Source organism: Trichoplusia ni, chromosome 22, assembly GCF_003590095.1.
Source record: "Trichoplusia ni isolate ovarian cell line Hi5 chromosome 22, tn1, whole genome shotgun sequence".
Lineage (NCBI taxonomy): Eukaryota > Metazoa > Arthropoda > Insecta > Lepidoptera > Noctuidae > Trichoplusia > Trichoplusia ni.
The window spans coordinates 5002507-5028808 of NC_039499.1; the positions used below are offsets into that span (position 1 = coordinate 5002507).

Here is a 26302-nt window from a genome sequence, read left to right on the forward strand (position 1 = left end):
GTAATAAGATATAAATGAATAAAGCCTGTAATTTATTTACTTGTTTGGGTGTCGTCCATTGGTCTAAAAAAGTGAATTAGTGTTAGCAGCAATAGAAAAAAAGTGTTAATTTGTGGGTATCTAGTAGATTTTTCTTTCAAATTCATTTCATGCAAAATTTATTATATTCTGCCAACATTTACTGCCACCGAATTCCACCATCAATTCGCCGTAGTTTTTGTCGCCACACTGATGGCAGTGACGGCATCAGTCAGCTGTCATCAGCCGACAGCTGTTGTCAAGAGAGGTTATGTGTGGACGTCCTGGGATTTGGACAATATTGTTATTTTCGTGCATATTTCTTTTGTGTAAAGTTTAATATATATTTGTGTTTAATATACAAGAGTTATTAATTCCGCTCAATGTTATATATAAACACAAGAAAAGTGTACTCGAAAGTTCTATATTCGATAGCTGTTTACGTTGTGTTGTCCCATGTATATATGATTCATTATTTTGTTCATTGTAATAGTTTTTAACATACTGTCACTATGCCTGTACCGTGCAGGAGAGACTGCGGTAAAAATGCAGTTCTGAAGGTTGGTATATATTTACAGAATAATGTTACAAGCGTTAGAAGTGTATTCTTTATAAATAAATTTTTATTTTCAGCGTCCTAAAACAGGTGACGCTCTTTGCAAGGAATGCTTTTTCTGGGCTTTCGAAACAGAAATCCACTATACCATTACAAAGGCAGAGTTATTTAATAAAGGTGACTCAGTTGCAATTGGTGCATCAGGTGGTAAAGATTCCACTGTATTGGCTTATGTACTAAAAACATTAAACCAACGATACAATTATGGATTGAACCTGCTACTGCTCTCAATAGATGAAGGTATCACAGGATACAGAGATGATAGTCTTGAGACTGTTAAACAGAATCGGGATGACTATGAAATGCCTTTGAAAATATTGTCATACAAAGATTTGTATGGCTGGACTATGGATGAAATCGTGGCGCAGATTGGAAGAAAGAACAACTGCACTTTTTGTGGGGTGTTCAGAAGGCAGGCTCTTGACAGAGGGGCGGCCATGCTAGATGTGAAATGCATAGCAACAGGGCACAATGCTGATGACATTGCTGAGACAGTTCTAATGAATGTGCTGAGGGGAGATATTGCTCGCTTGAAGAGGTGCACAGCTATTTCTACTGTAAGGAGTTCATACTAAAATACATTACTATAGGCTTAACTCAATACTGTTATAAAACTTGTTGCCACATTTCTATTGTCAAGCAATATAGTTCTTTAAATTAAACATATTATGCTATTATTGGATTCTATTAGACCAAAAATCAGATTCTGATCACCACACTAGCTGATTTGTAGTACTTCTTGTCTTAATAGAGTTGTTAATTAGAAAGAAACTTGTAGATTTTTATTATTTTTAATACATGGAAATTGCTGTGGAGCCAAATAATATTAGCAATAATAATTATATGACAAAAAAATATTTTTGGCCTCATAAAGCACTAATAACTGAGATAACCTACTACTACTAATAAATAATTCTGTAATTTTCAGGGTAGTGAAGGCACAATTCCAAGAGTAAAACCTCTAAAGTACACTTATGAGAAGGAGATTGTAATGTATGCTCATTACAAGAAGCTGGTCTACTTCTCCACAGAGTGTGTGTTTGCTCCCAACGCATATAGAGGTCATGCTCGGGCCTTGCTGAAGGATATGGAGAAGATCAGGCCTTCTTGTATTATGGACATTATCTATTCAGGTAATGATAAACAAAATCACTTAAAATGTACATAAATATAAGTAAGAGTATTTTAAAGCTTTATAGATGGCAATTACTTTATCATTACTTTTTTGAATGGTGTTATTATTAATAGGTATTCACAAACGATAAACGCGACTATGCACCATCCACGATTTTTTTTATGATTGAAGATTATTGAATCATACACCAAAGTAGATAAAATGGAAACAAAATTACTAGAAGGAACATACAACAATTCATTTATTGTCAGGATATAGCGGAAACGCGCCCTTACTTACGAATACAATCAAACGCGTTGGTACATGACGGGCACTTTCCGCTCGCTAGACTTTTTATTAAAGGTGTTTTAAAAACTTTTCATTCAACTTCTTTTGAAAGGTCTATAAATTGTTTTCAGGTGAAACAATGTCAGTAAAGGAACAAGTATCCTTACCTACTCAGAGGATATGCAGCAGGTGCAAGTTTGTATCATCTCAGGAGGTCTGCAAGGCATGCGTCCTTCTGGAAGGACTCAACAAAGGACTGCCCAAGCTCGGCATTGGGAAGAGCTCGAAAGCAAAGAGAATGCTCGAAGAATACAATTCTAAACAAACACAGAATGAAAGCAATAAGTTAGAGGAAGCTGTGAAAGATCTAAAGGATGTTAGTAATGTTGCAACAGATAAAAGTAAAGGCTTATGTAGGAATAAGAAGAATACTAATAAAGAAAATGATAATGTTGATAATAAGTGCAATAAAAATAACTGTTGTGGAGGAACATGTAAGAGTAATGCTAAAAATATCGATCCAGCTGTGAGCAATAAGAAATTAAACATGCTACTTGAACAATACGGTTTGGATGAACAAAACACAGAGGATCTTTCAAATACAGAAAAAGCAAATGGGTCTCATATAGAAGGTGAGAACTCAGATAATGAGGAACCAACAGTTAATGGCGACGACGAAGATGACACCTGTTCCAGCTCATGTGGCAGACTGGGCTCACTACAAATAGGTTTCTGACATCAATAAAACATATGTATATTACAAACATTTATTAATTTCTTTATCACACCACTAGGCTTAACAATATTGACACATGTATCTGTTGAGATACAACATCATTTTTTTCTATAATTTATTGTGTAACTATGCTTTGAAACGGGATATGCTGTCTTTAACAACCTGCCGTGCAAATGTATACTAATTAAAATCAAACTTATAAAGAGATATTATCTGTAAGAATACATTAGCTGACCAACTTCTCGAATATTTTTACGTATGTACACAAATAATCTGCATGCGCCATTTACAACAGTTTTTCTATTATTACACGTCGACATAGCACCTATTTACTTTACGTGAGAGTGACAGACAGCTTAGTTTATAACACTTGTAAATATATCACTCTGTATTGTACAAATCACCGTCTTACTTTACAACAATGCATTTATTTATCTACGTGATAAATGCGGGCGCTCTGGACTCTATCCTCTCTCGACAGATGGGACAGTTGTCTGTGATATTGTCTGAGCAGTCCTCGCAGAGGCAAACGTGGCCACACGGCAACAGAATGATCTGAAACAGTGAGACGACAATTTGATAAAAAACGAGAAATGGACAATGTTACAACTACGTAATTTTTGCAGTAAACTGAGTTCTTAATAACTGATCATCTAAATAGTATAAAGATTTGTATGCATACCTCTTTAGGGTTTTCCGTGCACACGACGCACAGCTGTACGTCGGCGAGATTCCTTTCGCGCGCGTGTGCCCTTCGCTCGCGGCGGCCGGCCGCCAGCTGCTTCTTCATGGAGTCCTCGACCGCGCGGCGTCGGCGCCGCTTGATCAGCTTGTAAGCGATGCGGCTCGATGCCACCGCCGCCACCGTGCATACCATCACCAGTAACACTCTAAAAAATAATAAAGTTGTAGCATATTCTGTCGAAATTTTTTATGAAAATCTGTATTTATTTATTTATACTTTCATCATCATCTCAGCCTATTGCCGTCCACTGCTGGGCAAAGGCCTCCCCCAAAGGCTTAATCCAGAGTTGGGTTTTCTGTATTTGTTTGCAAGACTTTATAAAATGAAACTATAATAGGTACCTTAAGAAATCCCGGTTGCTAGCCAGGCGTTTCAATAAGCTGGACTTAGTAGCGGTCGTCAAATAAAGTGGTAGTCCATCCTTAGGTGGTTGTATCTTAAGTGCTCCGGTGTTGCTTCTGCTGAGCTCTCCTATCGCGGTGATGTAGGATCCGTCGCGCAACATCTCCTCCATGGTCTGCAGGCCGCGCTGCCGGACGCCGGAGAAGAAGCCCCACACGTGGTCAATGACCCCCGGCGACATCGGCTCAAACTTATCGGATATCACGTCCATGTCTGGTGACAGAAAAGAGGAACATTCTTGTGGATATAAGATCAAAATTGGGCAGTCGAGGTTATTTACGTAGTCTATAAGGAAAATACAAATATAACATAATGATGAACCTGTTAGTATTACTGTTGGTTATAGAAAAATACTATGATTCAGCAAAGCTTAAAATGTTTATCGATAACTATTTCCCTGGTTATGGCAGTAAAAAGACCCCTCTGTTTTTTGGATTTAAAACTAAACCTAAGCAATTTGGCTGATCAAACTAGTAAATCGAATAATTAAATTCAAAATGATTGAAGGAACATTTGTTACCTAGTAACTCAGCAGCGAGTGCATCCACTACTTCGATACTATACTTCCCGCTGTTGAGCACAAACGGTGTGGAGTTGTACACTTCATGTATTGTGCGAGTCTGGTCTGACCAGAAGCCTGCTGATGTCCTAGCAATGACATGTTCTTTGATTGTTAACCTGAAATTTCCATAACATAATTAGTTTATTTGTATCTCTGAAAATGATATAATGGTGAGAGGGGAGATCTTAATAAACTCATTTAATTTCCAGTATCACATATTCTTATCTTTAGATAAATTGCTTCAAGCATTTAATTAGCTATCAATCAAAGTATTTAATAATCACATTGATCAATAAGAAAAGTATGTAAATAAAATATGAAATCCAATTCTTATGAAGTAGATCTTGACTAATGATTGATCTAGTCTCAATACAAAACAATTTTTAACATGAGCATTGTGAATTGTTTATGCTAAACAATGCATATTATGTCTATTTCTAAAAAGCAACATTGCAGAAAGTATGAAAGATAAACATTATTTCATTTTTTTTATTTCGGCTTGGTTTCTTACCTCTGTACAACTCCAGTGACTGAGTTGTTGTAGTTACTGGTGATGGGGTTCCCAAGGGGCTTCACCAGACCTCGGATCACCACGTAAGGAATGGTGTTGTTTGAATACTTGTTGATTTCTTTATTCAGAGTGCCATCTATGTCTAAAACTGGAGCTGTCTAGAATCACATAAGAAATTTTAAGATGATGTAAATTTATTGACCTTCTTTTGGTAACCATCTATCCTGAATTGTATTAAAAAAATTGATGTTATTTTATGGAACATGCTAAATATAAATAGTATTGTAAGAGGAAAATCTGAGTTCAATACAACACAAATCTCAATTAGTGTATCGCGAGGGATAGCGAATAACTATATTATTTAAACAATATTTAAATGTTTTACCTGCAAGGCATTCAGGATATGTTTACATTTACTCAGCTGTTTTATACAAAAGCCCAAAACAAGGGAGTCTAGTCCCAGTATCACAGTTTCACCGATAATCTCCGAAAAGAATTCCATGGCAAACCAAAATTGTATAGTACAATGCGACGATAAATTTTCAAAGATATTGCGTAACTATTTTCTATTAATTCAGCTCATTTTCCCCGTAAATTTGCTTAATTTAAGTCAAATCCCCCGATCAGCACAGAAATCACTTTGACTTTTGATTAGACGTTTGCGTTTAGTAATTTTGATTTATTAGGTAACATGTTTGCATAGATTATACAAACATTGATTTCGTGGTCAATTTGCCGTGTAGTCGTTGATCGATATACATATATCCACCGCAATCTGATACAAATCTCAACAAAATATTTAAATAAGTAATTAATTTGCTATCGAGTTCTTAGCACCTTTTCTTCTTCACAGCTAGAGCGAAAGGAAACGAAGGCTAAGGTAGCGGTGAAAGAGGGTCGATACGTTTCATAGGTTTGTCTATTATGATAATATGTTACGATTCTTTGACGTTCAAAAAGTGCTACTTTGTAGCCTAGCAATGTACTTGGATTTGGTTTGATTTGAATCATAATATAAAAAGATTTGCTTTTCTATTCTGTTTTCTTCATAAGATTTAATACTGGGCTAGTCAACAATCATGTATGCCAATAAGTATGTCTAAAGAATTTTGGCAACTGGCTTTTTATGTGGGGTTAACTGAAAATTGAGGTGGTAAAATATTTGAATAAAAGCTTAGTAGAACACATTTCGTAGAATTTTATTGAAAACATTAAATCTAGTGAACATTTTAATTTCTCCTTCTGCGCACTCTGGATATTCTCCAAGCGTTGGGTTCTTCATATTTATTGTATAGCGGCTCCAATCTCTGGTTCTTCTTGAACTTGGACAGTTTCGTGGGATCTGAGAACTTGAAGAAGGCGGGCGCGAACTCGACCAGCCATTTTGGATCTATGGTTGTCACTTCGCGCATGTACTCCTTTGTCGTTTGCACGAGCTCGTGATAGATTACCCTGGTAACAAAATAAAGATTATAGTTTAGAAAACAAATACTGGTAAATGGATCTATTAAAAGCATTTAGTATAAGGGCTTTACATTTAGCTTAAGTTTCGAGTCTCTTTATTTTTAATACTACTCCCTTTTTAAAAAGAGAGAATGGAAGTTCAAAATAGTTAAAATTAATAAATTGGGATACATATTTTGAGACAAAAGTAAACTATTAGCTTACCACTCTGGTTGTCTATTGAAGAGGGCGCTGGAGGGATGTATGTAAACCACTTGGCTGTCCACAAGTGTCCTGTAGCCCTCCTGCGGGTCCTTCTTAGCGGCGTTCCTGAAAAAGCCTGAACATATCGTCTTCTGTATGCGCACCGTGTTCTTTGCCGCCGATACCACGTCCAGTTTGTGTCTGGGAAATAAAAAGTAAATGATTAGCATAATGCCGAATTACTATAAATAAATTAATCTAATGAGCCTATCTCGATCATTGCCAGACATTGTTTCTATCTCAATCGTATATTTCATCGTCGCAAAAGCGTTCAAACAATACGGAAACGTACAAGTTGGACTTGCAACATCTTTTTTTTTTCTATAGAACCTCAGTACGTTCAAATAAGCTACTATAAATAAAGCGACAGTCCAAATAAAGAAGTTAATTAGTAGCCTGAAATCTATTTCCAAGATGAGAATAGCACCAACAGAATCATAATTACGACTTACCTATCCATAATACCGAGCAGTTGTTTCCTGACGTCCTGAGCTCGCTTCAGCGTCCGGATCTGTACGAAGTTCTCGTAGCACCAAGCGTTGGAGAACTTGTTGTTCCTCCAACTGTTATACACGGCCAGCAGTGTGAGGTGGTCACCTTCTGGCTGGTTGAACTTAGCCTTCTTCTGATCAGCTAATGCCTGCTTGTCTTTCGGCCGGTAGAACACGTTTTGAACGCTCAACATTGATACTATAGTAAGGATTTCATCGGAACATTGTAGTGCTACTGACATGATGAGGATCTTCGATAAGTTTGGCTCCAATGGGAATTCAGCCATCTGTAGACAAAGCATAATTGTTAATTCATAGTGTTACATTCGGTATAACGTTTATGTTTTCTACATAACTGCTCGTGTCTAGATGTAAATGAAAATGTTTGTAGTAATTCACTTGTAACTGAACTAGATGGCGTTATGCAGTGAAGGTCTATGGCGTGTTTCCATGGCTATACAACGGTAATCTTCAATCTAATTGTTTCGTTCTAATCGTACGTTCTATCCTAAGCCTAATTTGGTTATACTTTATACGATTGTAAGCTCTAAGAATATTGGTTGTTTGAAGTGAGTACGTACCCTCCGTCCCAGTCGCGTGAGCAGTCCCTCGGAGTCGAGCGCGGAGAGCGAGTGCAGCTGCTCCAGCGCCATGATGAGCGACTCCACCGGCGGCGCGTCCATGAAGTCGAAGTGAAGCAGGTCGTTAATACCCATGGTCTTCAATTGTAGCACCTGATTATTAAGTTATTGTTTATTATATTCTCGTCATTCAAATTACATTTTTGGAATGATCGAATTAATTCGAAAGTTAAAAATGTATTTATTATGGTTTGGTCTTAAAGTTGAAATTGGGTGCAAGTATTCAGTACCTCATAAAAAAGCATAAAACTATCGCAGATTATATACCACATAACATTTAAGAAAGTAGATAAACATAATCACAAACATGTAACAAAGAATGGGAAAATAAGTCATAACCTAATATATCTCCAACGAATCTAGGCATAATAGTAAAACTTACCGTGGTAGCGAGGTTAGTCCGCTGTATCTCAGGTACGGGCGTGGGCAGCATCTCGTCCCGGTAGGCGCGCTCCGTGTAGAGGCGGTAGCACTTGCCGGGGCCCGTGCGGCCCGCACGACCCGCGCGCTGCTTCGCGGCCGCCTGCACAACACATACACGTTACTACAAAAACGAAACAAGCCCATAAAATACAAAAGCGTTGATAGATATCAAGCATACCTGTGAAATTGGCGTCACAACCAAGGAGTCCATTCCAGTCTTGGAGTTGTAAACTTTTTGCTTCACGAATCCGGGATCGACCACGTAGTATATTCCGTCAATAGTAAGAGAGGTTTCCGCAATATTGGTGGCTATGACCACCTTTCGGGAGCCAGGCGGCGCTGGTTCAAAGATTCGTGTCTGCATTTCAGATGGCAAGGCAGAGTAAACAGGTAAAATGATCAGCTCCGGTACATCAGGACCTAAGGACTTCATCCTCTCGTACAGAATCTCACAAGCGGTGTCGATCTCTTCCTGACCAGTCAAGAACAACAGGATATCTCCTGGAGGTTCCCTCAAATGTATCTGCATGACTGTGATCAATGACGCGTCCAAGTAGTCCGTTTCTGGTTCCTTTGTGTACAGGACTTCTACAGGGAAGGTTCTGCCGGGGATGGTGAAGATGGGAGCTTCGAAGAAGTACTGGGAGAACTTGACGGCGTCGAGTGTAGCTGAAGTAACGATTAGTTTAAGTTCGGGCCGCTTCTGGACGGCCTGCTTGAGCAGTCCGAAGAGGACGTCGGTGTGTATGGTGCGCTCGTGAGCCTCGTCCAACATGATTACTGAGTATGTCTTAAGATCAAGGTCCATCAGACATTCGCGGAGTAACATACCGTCTGTCATGTACCTGGGAAAAAAATTATTTAAATATTTTATCCTTCAAATAATAATATGGTTTAAGTAATCTTTGCTTTAAAGATCGTATGTTTAAGTCTTAAATTCTGTTTCCCTTGTTTTATTTGCAGTTACGACCTTATGCAGTTGGCCTCACGTTTTCCAGACTACCCAAAATTCGATACGACAAATATCCTTACTTGATGACAGTCTCGGGGCTGGTGCAGTCCTCAAACCGGATAGTGTATCCGACCTCCTGTCCGAGCCTGCAGCCGAACTCCTCGGCCACACGCTTAGCCACGGACATGGCGGCGACCCTGCGCGGCTGTGTGCAGGCGATCTTGCCGCGCGCCGTCAGCCCGCACTCCGCCAGGTACTGCGTGATCTGCGTTGTCTTGCCCGACCCTGTCTCGCCGATCACAATCAAGATCTGATTGTCTGCTACCGCCTGGAAAGAGTTCAAGATGTTAATTTTATGTTAATGGTTATTTTATTGAAGGTTTAACTCAATCAAAACAAGACACTCACCTTAGTTAACTCATCTCTCAGCTTATAAATTGGCAGTGACTGTCTTTGTTCCAACAATGACAAATTGGTTTTCTTTCCAAAAGACGATTTCTTTCCTCCAATGACGTGTTTCTTCCACTCGGGCAGATCCTGTGGTGTGATACCAGTTCCTCTCATATTTGCGGCTAATGCTCTTCCATCACTTTCAGGTAATGGATCTATCCAGTTTTTGTTAAGTCCCATAGGCAGGCTTTCCATCTCTTGTTCTCTCTGTATCATCTTCTGTTCTCTTCTCTCCTTGGCTAGGGCTGACTGCATCATAGCGGCTTGTGCTAGTGAGCCGTCAGGGTTCTTCACGATCCTGACTGGCGAGAGGTCGTGTAGCGCGCGGCCATGACCTTGCAGGAACGGAGGTTCTTCTTCCACAAGTTCTATTTCGATGTCTGCCTCACCGTCTTCGTCTTTCGGTAGCAAACCTGTCTCTTCATCAAAGTCTGGCAATTCGCTCTTGTCTATTACTCCTGATGATATCATCTGAAAAATGAAAGCAAATATGAAACTGGGAATTTTGAACATTTTACGTAGCTATATCATAAAGTGGTGGTAGAACATACTTGTTTGATCTCCCACCGTTCGGGGCTGGAGATCCTAGTGACTCGCTTGCGGCTGGAATCCTCGTCGGGGTCAAGACCGCCCTGCAAGCCGGCCAGGACGGTGGCATTCGGTGGCGGACGATCTGGATTACGACCCTCACGTTCAGCCTACAAGGTTTAAAAATAGTTGTTTGTAAAACCTGTTGAATCATTTATTCAGCAAAGCATGATATTGTAATACAATAATAGGAAAATTAAATAAACTTACCTCCAAATGTGCATGTGATGTAGGATTGAGATCTTTACCAGTGTCTTGGCAAACATCCTTCATGGTGAGAGATACCTTTTGTCCAGTGACAGATAGTACTTTGACCTGAAGATTAAAATATTATTAATAAAATACTTCACATCATTTAAACCAATCTGAACATTTGGTACTTAATCTTGATTCTAGTGGGAACAGTTGAACAATTACTAATTTTTTTTTAAATAATTAAAATCTTAGCAAACAGGTTGTTTTGTATATATAGTCATCTATGTACCATCTATCTCTGTTCTGCTTACCTTCACTTTGTCCCCTCTGTTGACTACATCAGACACATTGGTGACTCTGCCCTCAGAGCGCAGCTGGGAGATGTGTACCAGACCCTCCCACCTCTTCCTCACTCCCTCAATTTGGACAAAGCAGCCAAATGGAACAATGTTTGCCACACGCCCATTGTATATCTGTGTATAAAAATGTTTGGATTACTTTACTGGCATGGCATTTAGAAAAATAATGCAATACAATTGTTATGTAAATATTTCTAAGTTATTTGTAAACAAGTAAAGAAATATTTCTAAAAAACAGTTAAATGAGAATAATAATACATTACTTTGAGAGTAATAATTAATTATTTAACATTCAGTACTTACTTTCCCAGGCTCTGGATCATCACTCATTTCAACCTCTGGACTCCTCTTTCTGGGCTTCTTATAATCACCATATCTGTCTTCTCTTTCCCTCTCCCTTGATGGAGATCTCTTGCCTCTTGATCTAGATCTCCTGTGTCTATCCCTAGATCTGTGTCGGCTAGATGTGGGACGACTTCTAGACCGCCTCCTTCTATCCCTGTCTCTATCACGACTTCTACTCCTACGGTCCCTACTGCGACTCCTCCTATCTCTGCTTTTGCTGCGCCTCTTTTTCACGTCTCTCCTGTCTCTTGACCTTTCTCTCTTTTTGCTGCTATCTTTGCGGTCCCTACTACGGCTTCTTTCTCTCTTTTTCACCTCCTCCTTTATGTTCTCTTTCTCTTTCTTCAACGGTTCTTTTACAGGGGCACATGTAACATTAGATGGTGCTAGTGCTTCTAACTCAGCCATAGCTTGGTCAACAATAGAATCATTTGTTTTGGTCTTTGCTTCATTTTTGAATATATCTTTTGATGTCAGTCTTTTGGTCTTCTTCTCATCTTTCTCCTCTTCACTTTCTTCATCAGATGAGAAATGTGGGGGTTTCTCATTAGGTATAGCTAGACCAGGGAACTTGTTTGCCAATGGGTTGCTACTTTCACTGCTAGTTTCACCTTTTTGTAAAGGATTGTTAGCAGGTTTCATGTGCTGTATAATACGCAACAAGTTGGTCATAAACGAATCGGAAAATTCAGCGCCATTTTCTACAAGTGCTTTCTTGAAGCAATCAAATGTTGGATTCTTATCTGCAATATCTATAATGAATTCAGCTGCAAATAAAAAAGATAACTTTACATTAACAAACTTGTGCAATTATTATTTTAAACTAGAAACAATCGACCTTTACAACCAAAACAGAAGCATGATGCTTCGTTCAAAATGCATTTAATTAGCACAATCGATACAACTTTAAGACATAGATATTACAGTCATAGCAATGTATATACAACATAATGTACGAGAGCTGTTAAAGGATTTCTAATATGAAATACGTAAATAAAGGACCATGCCACGAAACTCTTCCAGTAAACTTACCTAAATCTTTATCATTTAATCCTAAATGGTTGTCTAACTCAGTGCAGACCTTTGATACGAGGGACAGATGCTCTAGTTTAGCAACTTCGTCCATTTTTCAAGCTTATATATACAATATTCAAGATTAATCATTTACAATGCACAACAATTCCACCCAAACTCATTGCATAGCATTTTGCAATGACATTGACGTCTACTACCACAGATGATGACAGCATTTGACAATATTAATATACGCAGATGATACGCAGTTGCCAACCAAAAATCATTGTTGACAGTAGAATTATGTCAGTTGTGAATCAAATCAGTTTGGTGTCGAATAATATTTTGTTAAAATTATTGCACTTAATTAGCCGAGTTCTCGTAACCAAGAATATAGTAAAAGTTCTTCAGCAAATGGAAATAAATCACTAGATTGTTGGCCTGAACGAAGTTATTCACTTTATAACTTCGTTTAGGGACCGGAACACAAGCTTATCAAATTTTGAACAACCATGAGCTATTAAAATTTAAAACCATTTATAGTTCAGTGATAAGAAACTCATCAGCATAGCTCTAGGGCTCTAAAAAAGTTAAGTACCTATCTATATTTTTATTCGTCGTACTTAGATACCAGGTCTCGCGCCAATAATACATGATACTAGTTCCTTAGCTTGTAGTTTTACAGTTAAGCAAAGCCGATTCAGAGTTTACCGCTGAATCAACTATATTGCTATGAAAATGAAACAGACAGGTGGAATGGTTATTGTTATTTTAATGTTTTGATGAGTTATTTTAAAAGTTCATCATTTTCGCTTTATGGCCTGCCATTTTTTGCAAGGATAATAGGATAGATAGTGATAAGAGAGATAATTTATAGATACATTAGCATTTGTAGGATAGATGCATGACTCCAAACCATTGACAAAAGGCATAGTAGCCAAACCTAAATTAGTTAACGTCAGAATTGTCAAATGTGACAGTCAATAAAATCAAATGTCTTTTTTGTTCTACTGCTTGTTCAGTCAGTATTATCAATTCTGTAGCTATAATTTATTTCTTTAGTGCAGTCCTTTAGGCAAGTTCGTTTTATTCATTTGTGTACAGTTCATGTCACCTTCATATGATGGAAAATAACACAGATCATTCTGAACAAAACAATTTTAGTCCCTTAACTGTGCAAGACGTAGATGTAGATTTTTTACCGATTGTTTACGAGATAATACGAAGGTACTTTGCGTAGTGCTTTTATTTTTAGACTTATGTCATCATTTTTATCACTGTCTGAACCTATATGTACTAAATATTCTGTTTATTTAGTGTCGAACGGGACTTTCATGACAACTCTGCCAAAGCAAGGGAATCACAAGAGTGCAGTCAAAGGGTGCTTGAATTGCAAAAGAAATTTGACATAGCACGCGCACAGGTAACATTTGCTATTTTATCGTATAAATAATCTTCATTCTTCACTAAGGGGAAAATATCATCATAACCTAATTTTATTCAATGTCATAACATATGTTTTATTACAGATAAAGCGGCTACCTGGTATAGATTTCAATAAGCAAGACCAACTGAAACAATTTGAGATACTGAGGACCCAACTAAGACTGAAGCGTGAGCTCTTGCAAAAATACCGTAATATGTGCTCATTTGAAACTTCATTTAAGTGAGTATCACAATACAATGCCACTCAGAGCTCTACTCCGATACTTAGCCAACAATGAACAACTTGTGCAGAAGATTGCAGAGTCTTACCCAGTTAGGAGGGCTGCACAGCTTGCGGTCTCAGTATTTTACAGAAGTAAAGAGAAGATGGCAGAAGTAGATCCGCAGAAGTTGAACAGGATCATGTCATTCATAAAAAAATTCAATGAGAACCTAAAGGATGGAATTCAGGATGCAAAGACACAATTAAAAAAGAAGTAATGTAAATAATCTTAGATTAAACTCTATATAGCTGCTTGTTTTTAGCCAATACTTTTCCACTTGTAGACATTAAATAATACTACATTATTTATCTGAGCTAGTTTTATTTCACTCACTCTTGAACAAACCATAAAAATATTCATTTACTTAAACTACAAAAATCACATAATAATGGTACTGTGAAGTTATCAAATACTGAATAATGATATGAAGAAGAGCAGCTAGCCTCACTAACACTATAGTATTGTATCATGTGTCACAGATACAACCATGAAGTACAACAGAGACATTCAACAGACACTTACCATCTGCTGTTCAAAGTTACCCACACAAACATATTGGACCTAGACTGCTCAATGAAAATATCAGTAGAATTTAAACCAATATAATCTAGGAAACCATAACATAATCTATACAAACAAAATATTTCGAATCCTGAATAAAATAATTTGAATTTAAGAATAACAAATATAAATTTATAAAATGGTGCTATTTTCAGTTCTAATTGTAGATTTATGTATATTATTTTTGCATGTTCCATTTCTGTTGTACCCTTGGACTTGAGATTATAAGCTAGAATATTATTATAATAGGCAAAATGTCAATGAAGAAAATAGAAATATCTTTGTCAATTATGGAAAAATTACTTGATAAAGATACATTTTTTAAGTTATAGATTTATTAAAAAATATGTAACTGTCATCTGAGAGAGTGTACTTAAGAGTAAACACATCACATACTATGTTAGGCATAGAGAAAGAAAGGATTTCTAATCACACAGCAAAAAGATCGAGACCTAAGTACCTTGTACTCTGATTTAGTGCTTCGGACCGAATAAACTGCGCTAGGGAAGCACGGAATATTAAAAATAATTTCTTAAAGCTATTATATTAAAAGGAAAATATTTACAGGAGTAAATAAAGTTTGACACCGTTCAACAATCGTAATTTGGAACAAGTAAGATGATAGCCTAAGGCGGCTCTTCCGGTCGGGCTGTGAGAGTGCGAAGCGGCGGTTCCCTAGCGAGCTGGCGCGCCTAGGTGGCGGCGGGCAGCGCGGGCGCGTCGGGCGGCTTGTCGTGGCGCTTGCGCGGGCGCCGCGCGCCGCCGCCGCCCGCCGCGCCGCGCGCCGCGCCCTGCAGCTCGAACGGGGACTCCGGCGCCAGCACGTCGCTCTCCTGCTGCAACCACCACCACAAAACAACTTTAATCAAACAACAAGGATACATTTTTATACAGCTTTTCCTACCCTTTTTTTTGACTTTGACTCCTTCTGCTTTGGGTTGAGCAAAGGGGAGTGTCAGACTCCTACTGACAGGGACCGGACAACACCGCTTAAGAGTTTTCGAAGGAGTAACCCGTACATGGGGTAACTCATATCGCAGTGTTACCTCTTGTTCGAGTTACACCCTCGAAACCCAGCGAAATAGTTAACACCTTCATTATGGTAACCACGTGAAGGGTAACCTCTTCCTCTTCAACTTAAGCCGTTGAAGAGGTTACCATCACGAAAGGCTTTTCGTGTTACCCTGAATTAGGTACTCAATAAACTTGAGCCGCATGAAGGTGGGGATACTTGCACCCGAGCTGCACCTCATTGCTTTACAATTTTTAAATTTGGACACGGTTTTATTAGACCGTCCTGTAAGTATGTAAGTAACTATGTAATCAAATCTAAGAAAACGAATTTAACCATCTTCTAAAGATCGTAGCGTTATGCAAATTGTATGTGATTTTGATGACAATACGATAATATGGTACTGTGGACTGTGGAGCTGATCTGATGATGGAGCCGGAAGATCTGAACTGGAACTTCATGATGGATGATCGTATGATAGCCGTGTTTGGACTTGTTGGAAAGGCTTGTAATGAACGTTGAGCATGATTAGGTTTCAAGGTCTGATGATGAAGCCAGAAGATAGGCACTAGCATTCCATGATGAAATATCGTATCATAGCCTTGTTTGGACTTGTTAGAAAGGTCTCATAATGAACTTTGCCCACGATTCGGTTTCAAGGCCTGAATACAATAATATGGTACTATCGAGCTGATCTGATGATGAAGCCGGAAGGTTTTAACTGGAAATTCATGATGTGTTCATGGTAGTGGCTTGTAAAAGATCCCACCCAAGCCAAGGCGAGAAACGTGCCAAGGGCTGAATGGCATGATCGCTAGCCGGGCGAAACCCTGTTCCTTCATTAGCTCTAAAGTCCTTAGTGGGCCTAAGTACCCTAATGGGCTCTACAGGGCTTGCTGATCTGTTTGAGGCGCGCAAGGGCCTTTTCCTGATCGGGTGGTGAACTACCCAATACTGACCGCCCGCAGGCCCGCGCCTGCTGTGGCCGGGAGTCATTACATGGCTCCCGACGTCTACCACCGCGGTAGACGGCTGAGTCGTGGCTCTTTGCCTCGCGTGTTCAGCCGCCTCCTTTGCTAGAATGACCGTTTCGCAGAAGGAAGCAACTGCTTTTCACTGCCTCTCAGACCCGACCATAGTTCGAGCCAGGGCCGGACGCGAGAGGACACTACCGCCGATCGCTGCTATGAAGACCCCCGGCTATGCTCTGCCTATGCAGCCTTTTCCACCTGACATGATGTAGCTCATACGTACCACATGCGAGTTATTGGTGTCGGCCTTGTCGTGCGACTGCTGCGATCGTCGGTCGTGTCGGGTGTTGTTGGTGCGCGGCTGCGTCTTCACGGCGGCGGGTTCTGGCCGCAGCACGTTGCCTACTGCCTTGGTGCGGCCTTCGCGGAAAACCTACAATGTCACATTAATTCTATTATAACTGATTTCCAGACCTATACAATATCATGGTTTGAATTAATTCATGAAGTCATACCATTCTCTGGCCCCTCTTCAGGTATTCGGGGTGCTTGATGAAACGGAATCGTACGAGAGCCTTGTCCCCCGTGCGTAAACAGTCGCGAGACATCGACAGGATAGAAGCTGTCTGTCGGATGCTGCCACAATGTACTACAATGATAACATAATATGAATTAATTTTACAATACCTTTAGAAGTATAATGTAAACAAAAAGGAGTAAACATACCCATGGCTTGGTAACGGGATGAAATGGTTGTAGGGTGGTGCAGCACAAGTATTTCACCTTCGAACTGCCAGCAGGCCTGCGGGTTCAGGGCGGGCGAAACCATTACCATGCCTTTGCGAATTTGTGATCGCTTTATCTGTAAAAAGTACATTCATAATCTTACATTAAGAGTACAGAACAGTAAATAGTGTGGGATCTAACACAGATTAACTGAAATAAAAAATCAGAGTTGTTTTTAATACCCACCTTTTTGAGTGCGAAACTGGCGGTCTGTCCTCCCCTGACCTCCGGCACGGGCATCCTCTTTCTGTGGATGCTCTTCACAGTGATGGGCGTGAACCGGCCGAGCGGGTCGGGCCCCAGTAGCAGCGTGTCATTGAGGCGGATCACGCCGGCCAGGGTGGTACCCGACACCACTGTACCCACTCCCTGCAGAAGACAATAGTTTTTTTGGATTGAGATGGAGTTGGATTTGATTCACTGGTGTTTTACAATATAAGCTGGTTTCATAAGATTGAATTAAGAAAAAAAATATTATTCTGATGCGCTCTACACTCGCAGCGAAAGCTGCGAAACGCGTGTGTAGATGGATTTGCGCGCACGCTTCACACCGTTCCCCGTTCGTTGCAGGGAACGACGCGAATCGCGGCGTGAATTCTCAGCAAGAAACGCGAGCGATTGTAGAGCGCGCTTCAGAGTCAAGCAATTACAATTCTTAATACATCCTTGCCCTTGCTCTACTTTTTTTCTTTGAATCATGTGACCTACCGGCACTGAGTAGGTGTCGTCAATCTGGAACTCCGCAGGTTTGTCGTCCTGCGAGGGCATCCTCGTCTTCAGCAGGTTGAGGAACATTGTCAGCAGCTCTAGGTTCTCGCCCGTCACGTTCGACACTTGGAATATTGGACATAGCCTGCAATACATTAGCGTTTGTTAAGAAACCAATTACAGGATTGAGAAATTGACGAAGTTCAGCAAAATACTTAATTGGGAGAGAAATTTGGATTAAAACTCTACTTACAAGTTCGTCAAGAATCCTCACCTCTGTGACACAAAGTTAGTGGCGCTAACGATGACGTCATCCTTCGTCTTCACCATGACGGGCACCTTCCTGCAGCCCGAGGACTTGAGGATCCGGATGAGCAGCTTGAGGTTGTCCTGCAGCACGTTGGGCGGGCACATGTCTATCTTGGTGACCACCACGAACACCGGCACGGACAGGGCCAGCGCCAGCCCCAGGTGCTCCTTGGTCATGCCCACTATGCCCGCGTTGGCACCGATCTACGAAAATATAGTGGAACTGAGCACTGCTGTGTATTCTTACACAATCGTTTCGAGCATGCCTCATAGAAACGGACATAAGTTTTAGAATTAGGTTTAGTCATAAAAATATGTTAACTGAACTGGACTATAATGAAAAATCATCTGTAGATAACTTAGTCGAGTTTGCGACCGCTAGATAAAGAGAAAAAGTCATTATCATTGAAATACTTAATTAATTGTTTTAAGCAATATTTTTATAGAGTTAATACCATGAGCATTCCGAAGTCGGGTGCGTGTCCAGTCATGCCGAAGACGGTGGTCTTGAGGTAGCGTTCGTGGCCGGCCAGGTCGATGAAGGTGATGACCTTGGACGACTTCTCACAGATCTTCACCCAGTCAAGAGTGCCGTGGTCCGGCTTGTTCACCACATTGCCTGCGAGGAGAGCGACAAACTATAATATTTTTGTAAGAACGAATGGGATAGAAGTTGTGTTTTGAATTTATTTATGAGAGGAAAAAATTCAGTATGTAGTTTAAGAAATCCATAATAACCGGTCCTATTATCCCGGAACAATAAAAATGACGACTGCTGCATTTATAGATATGAAGAAATCTCTTTAGGAATCTTAGTTATCAACACACCAAACGACCAATACTCATATTTATTAGCGAGGCTGTTGGGCCTCAATGAGCTAATTACACAAATCATACTAATATGAATATGCAAAATAACTAGATTGCGCGCGTTACAACACTAATTATAATTGATGTAACAATAAGTACTAGTAAAAAACCTCAACATATTAAGGTTACGTGGTTACCGTCTTGAGCGCTTAACGATATTAAGGTAAACCGATGTGCAAGCGGGACGTCACTATACAGTATAGCGTGATATCTCGCTCTTATTGCGGCAGCGGTTATGCTTTATGACCTCAGAGTACAGGAATTCAAGATGCACTTAGATTTAGATAACAATGTGTCACATGTATGTATGTATGTATATATTTAATTGCCAGATAGAGTATTATTCAAGGATAAATATTTTAAGTATATTCAATCTTCAACATCTACAGTGCCGTCAGCGTGTCAAATAATCGTGACAATTGTGTTCCTTAGATTAACAAGTTCAATATTTTCAGTGAAGCCGATTGCTTCAGTAATCAACAGCGCCCACTTTCTTATCATAATCATTGAACTAAAGTTTCAAAACAACACTTCACCAAAACTTTAATCTCAGTGTTGATACACTGAATGGTTTAATACAATTTAATTAAAGACCATTGATAATAAAAACTATGTTTTTCTTAGGTATTCCTTTCTGAGATCAGATTTTATGTTTGCTAAATACATTTATCGAATCTAAACCAAAACATTGCATTATCACTATTTCTAGGTGTACCTTCAATTAGTATGTAGAGAAAGAGCAATATTTCGGTTGTTATTGTGGCTGTTGGTTTGGATAACCTTAAGCTGCAACTTTCTTCATTTCTATAAACGGGAAAGACCTTTGTCCAGCAGTTGGCTGTTATTACATAGCAGCACCTAGTGGTATAACCTTTGGACTGCCAAATCAAAGGCCGTAGTAGTAGTAATAAGTTCAAATAGTTCAATAGTAATTAGCAGGCACCACTGTCTTTTCGAATTTAAGGGCGTATCACAAAGTAATTATCACTTGCTAATAAAGACAAACACGTCGTAATCCTTGGACACCAATTTGTACATCGATCATACGAAACGAAGACGATAATTGTAACATTAGACTCACCAATGCTATCGAAGCCGAGGATATCGTTGCCTACGGAGCTGGTGCGGCCGCTCTCCATCTCGTGCTTGTGGCGGAACAGCCGCTGGCGAGCGTAACCGCGGCCGTTGTCCAGCTCGCCGTGAGTCAACACGCCGAGGAGGGTCGACTTGCCGGCGTCCACGTTGCCCACAACCGCCACTCTAGTGAACCACTTGAACTTTAATAACTGAGGGAAATTGAAGCTCGGAAAAAAATCTGAACAATTTTAATTAAGCACAAGCAAACACATTTCGTCTGCACGGATGGCCGAGTGGTTGACATCACCACGCCATACCCCTTGACCGCAAAATGTCGCGGGTTCGATCCCCGTGTAAGACAAGCATTTGTATGATCTACGAATGCTTGTACTAAGTGTAAAGGTTGTACTAGTGTGAAGGCACGTTAAATTCTGGTCTGAAAACCAGTCTAACCAAGGGGTATCGTGTTGCCCAGGTAACTGGGTTGAGAAGGTCAAAACACAACACGAAGGAGGTTAAAACACTGGTATTTAGCTGAATCCGGTCAGACCGGAAGCCGACCCCAACAAAGTTGAGAAAAGGCAAGGCCGATGATGACTTAAATGTTTGCGCAACCCCAAGCGACACGAGGAGTAAACTCTTTAAATGGGGGATTTATACCTGATCTCCATAAAGTCAGTGTGATCGAGCTCCGTGCGCAGCAGGTACTGTCCGGTGAGGCCGGTGCCGCAGTCCCAGCGGCGCAGCTCCACGCATGACACGCGCTCGCCGCTCACCAGCGACTGCAGGGTGGCCACTGACGCGCTGTACTCGTCCTCCGTTAGACCGCGCCCGTCTGCGTCATGAATAATGCCACTGAATTATGCTATTTTGAGGGACGCTCGTGAGACGATGTTGAGCCAGAAAATGTTCCGATTGCTAGTTAACGAGGAGTATCGGTAAAAGAAGACAAAAGATAATTTATTTTGTGAAAAACGTGTGCGGTAGCTTGGTATCTATTGCAATTACATGCTTGGTGAAATTTAGATGTAGGTACGCTCAAAATTCTAAGATCAGTTCAATTGCTATTTTTCTAATTATTTGTTTTAAAAATGCGAAAATCTTTTATAAATCTTGACCTCTTAGATAACGCCCTACACAAGGTCATTTAGTTTTAATGAATACGTGGAAATAAACAAAGAGTAGTTAGAAAAGAAATGTGGTAATTCTTGTTCTCCCTTCAGCTTAATGACATTGAAAGAGGTATTGTTACCTAAGTAATCAAACTAGACAAAGGCTACAAACAATTAAAATTCAATAACGTGATTATTTCTATTGCATAATATTATTATTATTAGACTTAAGTATTTACTCAAGTGGTTCACTCATGTTACGTGGGTGTATTACATTTTGTGCTAGACAGTAAGCATAGCATAGTAAGTTGTTATGTGTGCGTAGGTACGAGCCGGTGTAATACGACCGCGGGCACGTAACTTAGTGATAACTTAGATAAGATTAAAACAAGTTGCAACATCGACTCAGCCTTATCTGTTTTAATGAGGATTCGTAACGAGAATAACATCACGGACGAATTCTCAGAAAGTTTAGGCAGGAGTTCCGTATCACGCAGATTACGATAACTTCTTATATTGACGAAATTCTTTCATACATAAGTCAAAAGGCAATGGAAAGAGTTTTACTATATGATGATGAACATGACCAAAATTTAATAAATATACTTAGATCTAGTTTTTACATGATAATCTATCAAGATTAATACAAGGAAAACACAAAGTTTTAATATAATATAACAATATTCTTCACAACACAGGTGACAACCTTATTTACATGATCAACATTTTATCTTGCATGTTTTTAAGGTGATAAAATTGTATTTCCTTTAACTAGTTTTAATTACACGAAATAATTAAGCAGAGCATGCAAGATCGAGGTTAATAGCTGTTACTACTAACAGTACACTTAACAGTTGTGAATTGTATGAATATTTCTCAACAACTGTAATTAATAAATGGTTGATTATTCTCACCTTCTCCCTGCCCAATGTCATATATGATCTCTCCATTGCCAGCATCGAGCCTCTCCAGCAATTGTTTACGAAGCAGTTCATACTCATCTGATGTTGGGCTCACTAACACCATCTGAAAACAATGTTTTGTTCAACACAACTCTAGCTAAAGCCTAGCTTAGCTTTATGGAGGGACAAAACAGTAATTTTGTTTATATGGATGGATGATTGGAATTGTTCTGCTTAAGAATAATTTTCTTCATAGTGGCAAATATGGGAAATGGACAAGGCAAACCTCTCCTAAATAATAACCATGTCAAATATTGTATAATTAGATATTTTTAAGTACATGAGTGATTGTTTATTTATACTTGCTCCAACCTCTTATAACTGTTACAAAGGAACGAGTATGCAACCTTTTTATTATGATGCAATACTTCACTCATGAATTCAAAATAAGGAAACAATTAAAAAAAATAAAACATCCTACAAAATAACAAGAAGAAGTAATAAAATTTATCAATTTCAATAATAGTCATTTACAAAAAGCTACTTAAATAAACATTTTAATGGTATCTCTGATGACTGATATAATGATGATCAGGAAATGATCCACATGATGCAATATAATTGCATGGCAGTTATTGCACCATTTGATAAAAGCTCAACTTTTGAAAACACTTAAGTTATTTTGTAATTTGAATGGATATTGACAATGTTGATTATGTGAAATTGAATATTTACAGAAAGAAAAACAAATAAAATTGTGTGTTAAGAAAATGTTAATTTTAAATTTAATTTTTTAATTGATACCATTTCTTAGAAGTGATTTTAAGAATAAAAATACTCGAAATGTCTAATTCGGGCTCAAGGATTCATATTTCCTACAATTAAATGTATTTATTGTACATTTCCTATGCAAGTGGGCGTCATTTACGCGGGAACTGCATGTTAGTAAACAAATAAGTGGATGGTCTTTACCTTTCCTCTAATGCTCGAGTAATCTGTCTCGCTCTCTACGAATCCCTCGGGCTCCGCGAGGGGGCTCGTCTTTACTGGTGACTCTGGTATACTATCCATGTTTAGTTTTGATGACAATTCGATAAAAACAGTAACAAACTGTTACACCATTATGTCATCACGTTACTTTACCGTTACTGCCTTCCCTAGGTCACACTTCCTAAAAAGTATAATTCATCTTGTAAAACTTTCACAAAGGTAGAAATAACAAAAATAGTAAAAAAATGGTAGGGCAAAATTTGATCACAGATGCTCATGATCTACGTGTTACATATTAATATGTAAACTTATTACTCAAATAACAATTCTGTTGATTTATACTACATAAATGAAAAAAATCTGTTTATAAATCTATAAGCCACGACAAATACCTATGAATAAACCGCAGTCTAAGTTATGGAAATAGATTTGCTTGCTTTTGCTAAATAAAACAGATGGAATAAATGCCAACTTTTTGACAACTCACATAGGCAGTGTTGCCCTTGTGCTTTTGTGCGAGTAATTTACTATAATAAAATTATATTGTTGATGTTTTTATTTAATGAAATAGATATTATATTTATATTGATTAGCTTTGTCCATGAAGTGACATTTGGACTGATATAATATAAACAATCATACTAAAATTATAAGTGCAATAGTAAAATGAAGTGTGTGCTTGTTACCTTTTCACGCCTAAACGGCTGGACCGATTTCGACGAAATTCGATATGACAGTTGCTGACATCTTGGACACATATGCTACTATTATCCGAATTCGTTTAAGGTGGGTAATGTTTTATTAGTTAAAAATGTTGCTGCTACATCCAACATCCAAGCGGGTAAAGCTGGGAGCAACAGGTAGTAGATATATTATATCATTATAAAAAATGTTGTTGAATGTCATAAAATAAGAACTTCCAACACATTACTTAGTAGGTATTTAGAAATAATGGTAACCCAGCGCAGGTTAGGTTAGTTTTTTTTTTAGTGCTACTTTGTAGTTGTTGTCCAGTAAATACTTATACGAAAAGCGCGGGAAACTTTCAAACTTGGCGGACGCGGTTTTTTGGTTTCTTGGGAAAAAAAACAATTTTTTAGTATTTTAATCATTTTAATCATCAATAGTAGTAAGTTTATGTACATATTCTTTTCTTCTTAGTGTAAATATACTTTTTCCTTCCATTGGTAAGTCATTTTTAACTAATTACTTAAGATTACAATGAACGACCCGCCTGACCCGGGGGACTTTGTTCCCCCGGCAGGTAATTTTGTGACCATCCAGTCCAATGAGTCTGGAATGGAAACTGATGGGTCCACATCGACCCGGAGTCTAAAAAGACGTATGCATGTGTGCAAACACTGCAATAAGCGTCGTCGGAGGCACATTGGCACTGATTCGGTTGGCTGCGGATGTCAAGATCCCCAAAGTTTTTCCGAGAACATAAGTAATAATACTCCAAAGAACCCAATTCCGGTTACTCCTCAAACATCCATAGGCAGAAAAAACTACGAAAAAACAGATAGTGCACCATATGTGATACATGTTCAAAAAGAAGTTACATCACCTAACGACGGTACCACATTGCATCCTATCACCTTCGGCAAATTTTTAAAAAAACATTCTTTCACTAACATAATTAATGGTAGCGTTAAGCGGATAGGGCGAAACAAAATTTCCATGGCTTTTTCCAACCACACAGACGCTAATAATTTTCTTACTAATAAGAGTTTAGAGGCACAGAATTTAAAAGCCTACATTCCGACATTTAATGTCACAAGGATGGGCTTAGTTCGAGGGGTCCCTGCAGAATGGTCTCCAGAGGAAATCGGTGAAAATATTTCAGTACCTTTAGGTTGTGGTCCTATAATTAAAGTTAGGCGCATAAATTTTAAAACATTCATAGATGGCGCTATTACCTGGAAACCTACACAATCCGTAGTTGTCACATTTGATGGACAAATTCTACCGAAACGCATTTTTATTTGCTACAATAGTTTACCTGTAGATTTATATATTTTTCCCACAATACAATGCTACAACTGTTGCCGGTATGGTCATACAAAACTGCAGTGCAGGTCAAAGCCCAGGTGCTTTAAATGTGGCCAGGGCCACACAGGGGACAGCTGTGATGTCGATGAAGACCACGCATCATGTTGTATGTGTTCGGGATATCATTTTGCATCCAACAAATCTTGCCCTGAATTTGATAGACAAAAAAAAATTAAAACTTACATGGCCCAAAATTCTGTTTCATATGCTGAAGCCATGAAAGTACATCCACCAGTAGGCAGAACTTATGCAGAAACGCTTTTATCCTCTCCGTCAAAAAATTTTTCAAACAAGCCTGTAGTTATTTCTAATCGTATACCTAATACCACCACAAGCTATAAAAAAACAATTTTTATGAAACCCCGATCGCCACCTAAAACCACCCAAGGTTATGACATTGAAGCACACAAAAATATTATTAAAGATTTTCAAGAACCACAGCCATCAAATGGGTGTGCTTTAACAATAAATGAAAATAAGAATAAAAATGAAACTAATAGTAACATGTCTATAAATGATTTCATTACAGCTTTCTTACAACTCCTTTCTCAATTTAATATTTCACCGTCCAACGCTGCCTCTTTTCTTAATACTTTTACCCTTCCCACCAATCATGGACTGCATAATACAGTGGAATTGTCGCAGCCTATTGAGCAAAAAAAGTGACATAATTTATTTACTTAATAGATATAAGCCTTCAGTTTTTGCTTTAGCAGAAACTTGGCTGAAGCCACATAATGTTTTTAAAATTAAAAACTATTTAATTATTAGAGATGATAGACTTGATGGGTATGGTGGAGTAGCCATACTTATCAAGAATTCTATCCCCTTTTCTATCATTTCCTTCCCACCACATAGTGAGGACATTTCAATTGTTGCTATTAAAGTATACAATCTTTGCCTTGTCTCTATTTATGTTCCTCACCCTTCTTCTTCTTTACTTCTTGAGATCAACCATCTCTTCTCTATTCTTCCAAGACCTTTAATTATAATGGGAGATTTAAATTGCCACCACCAATGTTGGGGCTGCTCAATTTCAAGCAACTATGGGCAGGACTTACTTGACATAATAGACCAACATAATCT

The 26302-nt window shown here is 38.8% G+C and overlaps 5 protein-coding genes across 6 annotated transcripts; 2 read left to right on the forward strand and 3 right to left on the reverse strand.

The window, feature by feature from the left end:
• Window positions 1–107: 107 nt before the first annotated feature.
• LOC113504523 (cytoplasmic tRNA 2-thiolation protein 1) lies at window positions 108–2800 on the forward strand. Its single transcript, XM_026886866.1, has 4 exons — window positions 108–578; window positions 652–1191; window positions 1563–1767; window positions 2168–2800. The coding sequence occupies exons 1-4, from the start codon at window positions 531–533 to the stop codon at window positions 2770–2772; spliced, it is 1398 nt and encodes a 465-aa protein (XP_026742667.1). The 5' UTR covers window positions 108–530; the 3' UTR covers window positions 2773–2800.
• On the reverse strand, window positions 2790–5682 carry LOC113504524 (mitochondrial E3 ubiquitin protein ligase 1). The gene is made up of 6 exons (XM_026886867.1): window positions 5378–5682; window positions 4993–5150; window positions 4440–4597; window positions 3859–4132; window positions 3455–3662; window positions 2790–3327 (listed from the first exon to the last, which is right to left on the reverse strand). The coding sequence occupies exons 1-6, from the start codon at window positions 5492–5494 to the stop codon at window positions 3208–3210; spliced, it is 1035 nt and encodes a 344-aa protein (XP_026742668.1). The 5' UTR covers window positions 5495–5682; the 3' UTR covers window positions 2790–3207.
• A 491-nt stretch (window positions 5683–6173) lies between these two features.
• Window positions 6174–12365, reverse strand: LOC113504520 (ATP-dependent RNA helicase DHX8). Its single transcript, XM_026886861.1, has 13 exons — window positions 12176–12365; window positions 11102–11910; window positions 10751–10912; window positions 10455–10559; window positions 10208–10354; window positions 9615–10127; window positions 9287–9534; window positions 8433–9099; window positions 8214–8354; window positions 7772–7924; window positions 7152–7477; window positions 6661–6840; window positions 6174–6444 (listed from the first exon to the last, which is right to left on the reverse strand). The coding sequence occupies exons 1-13, from the start codon at window positions 12267–12269 to the stop codon at window positions 6222–6224; spliced, it is 3768 nt and encodes a 1255-aa protein (XP_026742662.1). The 5' UTR covers window positions 12270–12365; the 3' UTR covers window positions 6174–6221.
• Window positions 12366–13238: 873 nt separating this feature from the next.
• LOC113504529 (mediator of RNA polymerase II transcription subunit 9) lies at window positions 13239–14174 on the forward strand. The gene is made up of 3 exons (XM_026886874.1): window positions 13239–13384; window positions 13475–13580; window positions 13687–14174. The coding sequence occupies exons 1-3, from the start codon at window positions 13278–13280 to the stop codon at window positions 13825–13827; spliced, it is 354 nt and encodes a 117-aa protein (XP_026742675.1). The 5' UTR covers window positions 13239–13277; the 3' UTR covers window positions 13828–14174.
• Window positions 14171–23666, reverse strand: LOC113504522 (GTP-binding protein 1). Of its 2 annotated transcripts, none has more exons than XM_026886865.1 (13): window positions 23557–23666; window positions 23147–23345; window positions 22187–22298; window positions 20821–20995; window positions 20165–20343; window positions 18669–18832; window positions 18179–18417; window positions 17905–18049; window positions 17383–17565; window positions 17137–17272; window positions 16926–17059; window positions 16694–16843; window positions 14171–15260 (listed from the first exon to the last, which is right to left on the reverse strand). In XM_026886865.1, the coding sequence occupies exons 2-13, from the start codon at window positions 23243–23245 to the stop codon at window positions 15120–15122; spliced, it is 1857 nt and encodes a 618-aa protein (XP_026742666.1). In that variant the 5' UTR covers window positions 23246–23345; window positions 23557–23666; the 3' UTR covers window positions 14171–15119. The 2 variants fall into 2 exon arrangements, with proteins under 2 accessions (XP_026742666.1, XP_026742665.1); XM_026886864.1 differs by having other exon boundaries at window positions 14171–15263.
• Window positions 23667–26302: the final 2636 nt, after the last annotated feature.

Excerpts from the sequence above, each read along its gene's own strand:
- LOC113504523 (XM_026886866.1), top strand. The coding sequence starts at position 531 with ATGCCTGTACCGTGCAGGAGAGACTGCGGTAAAAATGCAGTTCTGAAG. Across the intron at positions 1,192-1,562 it reads GGTGCACAGCTATTTCTACT|GGTAGTGAAGGCACAATTCC; the intron begins GTAAGGAGTTCA and ends TGTAATTTTCAG. Across the intron at positions 1,768-2,167 it reads TATGGACATTATCTATTCAG|GTGAAACAATGTCAGTAAAG; the intron begins GTAATGATAAAC and ends AATTGTTTTCAG.
- LOC113504522 (XM_026886864.1), bottom strand. The coding sequence starts at position 23,245 with ATGGATAGTATACCAGAGTCACCAGTAAAGACGAGCCCCCTCGCGGAG. Across the intron at positions 18,050-18,178 it reads ACTAACTTTGTGTCACAGAG|GCTATGTCCAATATTCCAAG; the intron begins GTGAGGATTCTT and ends AATGTATTGCAG. Across the intron at positions 17,060-17,136 it reads ATCCCGTTACCAAGCCATGG|TACATTGTGGCAGCATCCGA; the intron begins GTATGTTTACTC and ends TTATCATTGTAG.
- LOC113504529 (XM_026886874.1), top strand. The coding sequence starts at position 13,278 with ATGATGGAAAATAACACAGATCATTCTGAACAAAACAATTTTAGTCCC. Across the intron at positions 13,385-13,474 it reads GTTTACGAGATAATACGAAG|TGTCGAACGGGACTTTCATG; the intron begins GTACTTTGCGTA and ends CTGTTTATTTAG. Across the intron at positions 13,581-13,686 it reads TTGACATAGCACGCGCACAG|ATAAAGCGGCTACCTGGTAT; the intron begins GTAACATTTGCT and ends GTTTTATTACAG.
- LOC113504520 (XM_026886861.1), bottom strand. The coding sequence starts at position 12,269 with ATGGACGAAGTTGCTAAACTAGAGCATCTGTCCCTCGTATCAAAGGTC. Across the intron at positions 10,560-10,750 it reads ACAGAGGGGACAAAGTGAAG|GTCAAAGTACTATCTGTCAC; the intron begins GTAAGCAGAACA and ends TTTAATCTTCAG. Across the intron at positions 9,100-9,286 it reads AGCCCCGAGACTGTCATCAA|GTACATGACAGACGGTATGT; the intron begins GTAAGGATATTT and ends TTTTTTTCCCAG.
- LOC113504524 (XM_026886867.1), bottom strand. The coding sequence starts at position 5,494 with ATGGAATTCTTTTCGGAGATTATCGGTGAAACTGTGATACTGGGACTA. Across the intron at positions 5,151-5,377 it reads ATATCCTGAATGCCTTGCAG|ACAGCTCCAGTTTTAGACAT; the intron begins GTAAAACATTTA and ends ATGTGATTCTAG. Across the intron at positions 4,133-4,439 it reads ACTCGCTGCTGAGTTACTAG|ACATGGACGTGATATCCGAT; the intron begins GTAACAAATGTT and ends TTCTGTCACCAG.